The sequence below is a fragment of the Acyrthosiphon pisum genome, chromosome A2, assembly GCF_005508785.2.
Source record: "Acyrthosiphon pisum isolate AL4f chromosome A2, pea_aphid_22Mar2018_4r6ur, whole genome shotgun sequence".
Classification (NCBI taxonomy): domain Eukaryota; kingdom Metazoa; phylum Arthropoda; class Insecta; order Hemiptera; family Aphididae; genus Acyrthosiphon; species Acyrthosiphon pisum.
Genome location: NC_042495.1, coordinates 28,882,964 through 28,890,616, shown reverse-complemented (window position 1 = coordinate 28,890,616; position 7,653 = coordinate 28,882,964). Strand labels below are relative to the sequence as shown.

Below are 7,653 nucleotides of genomic sequence, written 5' to 3'. Positions count from 1 at the left end.
TTTTTATTAAATGATTTTACTTTAAGCTAATTAAAAAAAAAATAAAGACAAAATGATTTTATACGAATACATGTTGTCTATGTGCAGTTGAGCCAGAGAGAAAAATCAAACTGATTTTTCAAAATTAAGTTAACTTTATACTGTTTGTCTGTATACCATAATACGTGGCTTAAGGTAAAAGCTATCTATCCACGCAATACATACTTTAAATATGTAGTTGTTGCTTGGACTCAAATTATAAAATGTATGACAATAGTATTCTGGCCACGCCGAGCATTTCTGCGGTGTTATGATGGAAACGTTTTTATCGTTAAACGAAACTATAAATCCTTCTACATTTGTATCTTGTGTATAGCTCCAGCGTAACCCTACCATGCGATTCTTTAGACTCTTTTTATAAACCACTAAATCTTCTACTGGTTTTAAATCTAAACATTTGTAAAGTAAAAACCAACATAAGGTTTATTAACATAATATTAACACGGTCAAACAGTAATATAATTAGAGTCCACTCACTTTCTAATTTAGTCTTGAAATTGGTGAGTAGGAAATGTTCTAGATTATAACCAAAGTGTGTTTTTATGAATACTTTCAGTTCATAAGTTGTGTTTGTTTTTAGATCGTTAAAGCTAATGTAATTATTTTTCGTTTCTCTCATTTGTAAAACGTCATCAACCTTATCCTACAAATAGATGTTTGATATATTTTTTTTAAATTATATCTATTATTTACAAAAGTTACCTTTAATTCTATATAGAATTGAGAGAAAAATCCATTTAGTTTTGAGCAATTTTCGGGATCCATTTTCCACTGAACAAATATAGAGTTATAAGTTATGTACATTGGATGATCAGGATCTAAGATTGGTTCAGTTATTGGACCTAATAAAAAAATATTATTATAGTTAAAAAAAAATATACTCAAATATGATTTGATATATTTTTACTTGAAGTTGGTGTTAATACATTAATCATATTTTCTTGTTGAGTAGTATTTTTGTCTTTAACGTCAACCAAAACTTGTATACTATATTGAGAATTTGGCACCGTATCGGAGATTTCATAGTTTGTTTGATTGGAAATTGTTATTGACGTCCAATTTCGTTCTACTTCTCTTATGGAACAGCTGAGAATTCGTTTCACCTATATTTAAAATTTAATTTATGGAAAGATATAGGCATAATTCTATTTAAACAATACCTAGTGGATTTTATTATTTATTTTTTCATAATGATTTTTTACGTTGTATATTATAATAATGTATAAATAAATAAGTCGGATGAATTTCATTTGGAAGGTGTCATTAAACATATTCTAAAAGTACGGTTTTTCCAAATGTGAATTTCTTAAAAAACAATACACATAATTAAACATTTTATTTATAAATGCGTTATTTTTAATGCTTAATTGATTGGTAAAATCAAAACTTAATTTTTATGTTTTTAAACTAAACTTAATATGAATCCAAAATTTCATAATATTCTAATTAAGAAAGTAAATTTTTTTTATTAATTTTTTCAAAATGTTTTTTTAGCGTGTTATAATAATGTAAAAATAAATAAGGTGGACGTACATCGTTTGGAAGGTATCATTAAAAATCTTCTAAATATACAGTTTTTCCAAAACGTGATTTTTTGATAAAGAATACACAGAATTAAACATTTTTATTTCAAAATGTGTGACTTTTAATGCTTAATTGATTGTTCAAATAAAAACTCAATTTTTAAGTCTTAGCACTGAAATCAAAATCAATCCTAAATGTTTTTTAAATAGCTTCGAAAAATTGATATTCAATAATTGATTTTTATTTTTTTAATTATGTAAATTGTTCAAGTACTTGTCTGTTAGTAATAATATTTAATAATGTTACGTTAACTTATTGGCCACGGTACGATAGGTCAGTAGAAACTCCAGTTTTATAACCAGAAGTGGTAGAGTTAGGGAGCGACTAATCGTGTTACTTTAATAGTCACTGGTAGGTTGCCACTGGTAACCTATATAGGGCTAGTAGCTTTAATGTGTTTTAACTTTTAATGTCTGTAATTCTGATCTAAGTCAGATAGACTATTCTGATCTATTTTTACCTATTTTTCAAACAAATTATGGATTATTTTTGAAAATGATGTTTTAGAAGGTATAAACATTTTAAAGGAAGTAAACAGGTAAGTTTTGATTTTACCAATGATTTAAGCGTGCAAATTAAAAAACACATTTTGAATATAAAAAATATTTAATTCTAAGTATTATTTTGTATGAAGTTTTTCACACTAAATTTCTTGCTAGGTTGCAAAATTAGAATCATTCCAATATAATATACATATAGGTATATTATAGGCAAGTCATATACATGTAAATTACTTATAATGGATCTGAATAGTAAGTCCATATGAATGAATAGTTTATAGGTACTTATATTTATTATTTTGGAGACAATATAATTAGTAATTAAATTGTTATAAGATTTGTGCTGAATAAAATTACTTTATATTTGATGATTAATGTTACTGGTTCATCGACTGTCGTGTAATGATGATGAGAATATACCAATATCCAGTTTACTTTGATTTTTCCATTTTCATATTTAGTAGTAATATTTTTTATTTGAACCTCGTTTTCTATAATATTAAGAATGAAAGTAAAATTATTATATTTAATGGACAATATTTTTATTTATCAAATACTTGTAGGACATTAGGTTTTAATGTCACAGAAATTTAATAATTATTTAATATCATCATAATATCATTATAATATTACATTCCCCCAAGCATACCTTTTCATGTATTATCTACAATGAGCGTACCGGTTCGGTACAATAATTGGCATTATCATTATTAGTAAGCTATTGCGCGTCCAAAACATAATGTAAACAACAACGTTACGCAACATCTGTCCTCGACCACCGCCTTACGTAGTGGCGACTGGTCGCCGAAGATGCTGCTTATAATATTGTCATCATCGGCGTAACGGTCGCGACCGCTTCCGCGTATCGGCAGGCCATTTCAAAGTCGTATAAATTATTGTATCAAAATTCAAAATGCTATAGTCATCTGCACTGCTGACCCCCGCCTCAACAACTTAACCGACGAGACCCAAGTCACCAGCTCGCCGGAGAACCAAATTCAATCTTACGACGATCTCTGATTGTGCAAAACGTCAGCCTTATCACGTATCACGACACCAGCAATAAGACCTCGTGTCCATACCACGACTTGCACACGCCTGACATCTTATTCATTCCACTAAGGATATTCAATTTTGCGGCTGTTCTACACTACAGGATGATGGGCTAAGCCGACGCTGTGGGGCCTAGGTGGCTGTGAAAACAACCCGCTACAACAATGTTCCCCGCCGGAAGCCAAATCCAGGTGACGATGAGCCATCCATTCACCTTCATCGGCAACAGTCAAGCATCTCACTGTGGTCGTCAGCAGTAACCGTATACAATGTATTCATTTTTCCCCGTACCCCCCGTAAAAGCACGTGGATTAAGCATCGCAAGACGCAGTTGCCTTGTCCCATTATCTTTATTTTCGGCTGTCGCAAGCCCGTTCTCACGAGCTCATAACCACATTTATCAATTAACAAAACGATGCGTAGCACAACCCGGTTACCCTGTGTGGGCACACGCGAGTTATGTGATGTGTAGCCTCCCGTGAACCAAGACCTTTATTATTATATTTGAAAGAGAAATAAGATATGTTTTGCGACTAGGTAGCTAATTCTTAAATATTATTCCTCCTTTTTTCCATACTTGCCATGTGTCACCAAAATTATTATTCACTGATGTGCCACTAAAATAATATCATTCACTAATGTGCTGAAAATATTATTTTTATACTATTATAAAAAATTGTAAAATGTCTCTTAACTTATAATTTACCTTTATTGTAATTGTCATCAAAATTATTATTTAACTTATTTGCGCCATGTAAAATACAAAAATCTTATTATTATTTAAAAAACACTCTATCTTATTATTTCATATTTCACTTTATAAATTAGCTTTAACTCTTTCCCTCAATATTACTATTTTAAATATTCGACGTTCATTCAAGCTTACGAGCTCCATCGACGTAAATCATCGGATTTACACGCAGTGCGGCTCGTAGGTCACAAACTGAGTTTCCCCCTCGGTTTGTGGGTGGTTTTTGTAGTCTTAAAAAACTTCGAACTCTCACAAGGTATTTGTTGTGAGACCTAAATTATTCCAAAGTTCTATTAATTAATTGTTATGGTGCATCTTTTGATAGTATTTTGTATGAATAACTTGTTGCTCATGTTTCACCGTTACGCAATTAGCCCAATTATTGGCAAGTACACGTCTTCTGCCTTCATGCTCTTGACGTTGACTCGAGTTTCAGGTCATTGGTTTGAGGTTATTGGTTCTTTTTCGGTTCCATAATTCTTCGTCACTTCTGACATATGGAAAATAACGTTGATGGTACGTGTTATTTTGGTAAATATTGTTCAGGTCATCACACATTCGCATTGTTCAAAAACAATTTCCCAGTTCTAAGATGTCTTTCCTTTATTCTTCGACACTTGTGTTTGTGTTTTAAATGTGTTACTGGTCAATATTTCGTTTGTGAATCGCACTGTGATGTTAGTGGTGTTTTCCATGTGTGGAATCACACCTGTTCATTTTTATTTAATTAATTATTACTAACGGATCCCGGCACAACGCAAACCGTAACGACGTTTGGGTAAGTGGTACAACACATATTAGGTAGTCATTATTTTAACTATATGTGCACAATTTGTAATGAGTGACCATATTGGTCAATATTATTAGTATAATTTATAAAAATCCTGATTTCTGAATACCCATGTTTATATGTAAGAGCGTGGCAAAACTAGATCTTTGAATTGTTAAAACTTAATAAGTCAATCAGCCGGTTTTAATTATTATTGTTGCCATTAGTGGTCTGGTAAAATTATTTTTATCACTTATTATACTTGTCAACTGGACAAACAACACAATTTGTGTATTCATTATCTGCTCTGACTAAAGCTTCCTATATCATTTTATTTACATTATATTAAATTGTACTGTTAGAAATATTCTTATTAATACATTTAATTAAATACAGTTCACTACATATCAACAAATTGTTACATTTGCTCAAACGATACACGAACCAAGAAATCCTAATATTGCCGCTGGTCCCTGATGTCATGATAAAATGACATGGTACATAAGTAGATCCGTAGGTGTTGTAATGTAGAACGCTATAGTGCATTTTATAGCAACTGATAAGATAAGCTGGGTTATGGGTATGTTTGATGTATGTTTGATGTATGAAGTATGATTCGCTGATTAATTCTTGTTTAATAAATGTATAATATGAAAAAGTGTAAAATATTCGTTATCGGTTTTTAATTTGACTCGAATTATTACGCGCTAATTTTAGAAACCCTAATGAAAAAACACCACGAGGCGCGTTATAATATGTCATATCAATGATAACATTATACAGACAGAAAGTTGAAGAATTATACTAAACTAGCTGATCCCGTGCATTTCGTTGCCCGTTAAATTTATCAACTCTATATGACTCAAACTTTGTTCAATTCGTTATTTAATATTCGGTGTATGGTATTCAAAATCTATCTTAACTTTTCCGTTGCCTGGAATAAAAATTCCGATATGATTTAACTCTAAATTATCAAAGTTATACCAAGTTTGTCGCTTTTACTTAATTCCACCTAGGGTGGATTAATATAATCAATTTATACAAAATCCTATCCTAACCTAACCGTACTAAAATCCGATGAAAAAAAAAAACAAATTTAACTCTTTGTAAATTAACCTATCTTCTTCTCAGAGGTCTAATCTACTCACAAACATTCATTTATATATATATATATATAAATACGCAGACTATAACTATACAGACTAAACTCTGGAACTACTTATCAGAACTTCTTGTATATATTATATATATGCATATTAACAAAATATAATAATACAAATCAACAAACATTCCCGATTAACCAATATATTATACTTACATACCGGTAGATTTTCCTAAAATGTTCTTTCATATAAACCTTCTCCGTGAAATACTCTTTCGTTAAAAAAAAATTCAAGAAGATCTGATAAGTAGTTCCAGAGCTTAACCTCTACAGAGATTTTCATTTCACATTTTAAATACTATAATTTATATTTAAAAAGTAAAGCAAATATATATATATTTTTTTACTATTATTATTATTATTATTATAACACCTTAGAAACCCATAGCAACCATTTATAAACAAAAATTTCCATCTGAAATCTCAAAATTCCCGTTTGAGCACCTCCCGGGGTTTGTCCTCTCTCTTTTTAAATTAGCATATCTTTTAAGTTGGACCAAAATAAACACAGTATAAAAATTTCATCTAGATCGGTCCAGTAGTTTCAGAGTTTATCCCGGACAAACATGTAACACGAGATATTTATATATTATATAAGATTAAATCAATAATATTTTAAATAAAAATGAATAAATATTTACTTGTCATAGGAGTAGTGATTGAATAGATTGGTGAGGATGGTAACGTCCCATTACTTGTCGAAGGAGTTAATTTTATGTTATATTTAAAACCCGAAACAAGATTATTCCAAAAGTGACCACTATCTTTACTTGATAGTATTTCTTGTACATCAGATACTTGATTTTGTGATTGATTTGACATTAACGTCAAAACATATTTATTAATATTGCATTCTAGTCGATTTGATATACTCTGTACATTTAAAAAATTAATAATCTGATTATTGAACAATTACGAATAATGTATTTTATTGGATGTGTAAGTATTAACATTCTTAATTCATAAGCTATACTGTATGTATATTTTGAACTAACAAATTAATGAAGTATAATAGTTGACAGTTAATTAAAAATAATAATTTTACAGATTTAAAATTAACTATAATATATTATGTTCTTTGTTTTAACACTTACAATGTTCCATGTTATGTTGATACTGTGTATTCCACTCATTAATTTTATGTTGTAATCAGTAATTTTTGGTTCTAAAAAATATATTAGACATATTTCAGTGGTGTTTTTTAGGGGGGGACAGGGCAATATATGTGGGATTTGGGGTGACCGATCAACAGTAAATAAAATACAGCGCTCACAATCGTACTTGGTTTTAACACTTTATTAGCTTATTTAGCTTATATAAAACACTCGTATAACACACTTAACAATTATTACAATTTACAGTACAAATATTTATGAGACAACATTATAGCACACGCACTTTCTCAACACTGACTATTCTACACCTATCCCTCACACACACACACACACCGCGCACCAGGGCGACATCTAGTGCTACAGTCCCACATTCTCCTCTTCTTGAATGACATCTGCCCTGGATGGCAACTCCTCTTCTTGAATGACATCTACCTCGGATGGCAACTCCTCTTCTTGAATGACATCTACCTCGGATGGCAACTCCTCTTCTTCTGGATTCTCCTACCACTTCTTCATATAGTCTGAGCCCGTCGAAGTTTTCAATGGGCCTTCCCCAGTGCCTACTTTCCTTACATTGTATGTATTTGGTCCTGAGCGTCCGGTTACGCAGTAGGGACCCAGATATTTGGGACATAACTTTGAAGTAGGCAGGAATTGGGTTCGCTTAATAGCTACCAAAT

The 7,653-nt window shown here is 30.8% G+C and overlaps 2 protein-coding genes across 4 annotated transcripts in view; both read right to left on the bottom strand.

Moving 5' to 3' along the window:
- The window catches only part of LOC100163765, a 281,589-nt gene that overhangs the window by 131,499 nt on the left and 142,437 nt on the right, over positions 1-7,653 (bottom strand). The window lies entirely within an intron of this gene.
- LOC100165112 (neural cell adhesion molecule L1) overlaps positions 1-7,653 on the bottom strand; it is a 28,451-nt gene that overhangs the window by 12,602 nt on the left and 8,196 nt on the right. Inside the window, exons 1-7 of one of the 3 annotated variants that reach the window (XM_008185087.3) lie at positions 6,953-7,059; positions 6,500-6,731; positions 2,481-2,614; positions 947-1,142; positions 742-881; positions 517-682; positions 205-428 (exon numbers count right to left, since the gene is read on the bottom strand). In XM_008185087.3, the coding sequence (XP_008183309.1) occupies positions 205-428; positions 517-682; positions 742-881; positions 947-1,142; positions 2,481-2,614; positions 6,500-6,731; positions 6,953-6,991 (1,131 nt within the window). In that variant the 5' untranslated portion in view covers positions 6,992-7,059. Of the gene's footprint in view, positions 1-204; positions 429-516; positions 683-741; positions 882-946; positions 1,143-2,480; positions 2,615-6,499; positions 6,732-6,952; positions 7,060-7,653 lie in introns of those variants that run through there. The other 2 variants (XM_003244636.4, XM_029489460.1) reach the window with 2 other exon arrangements.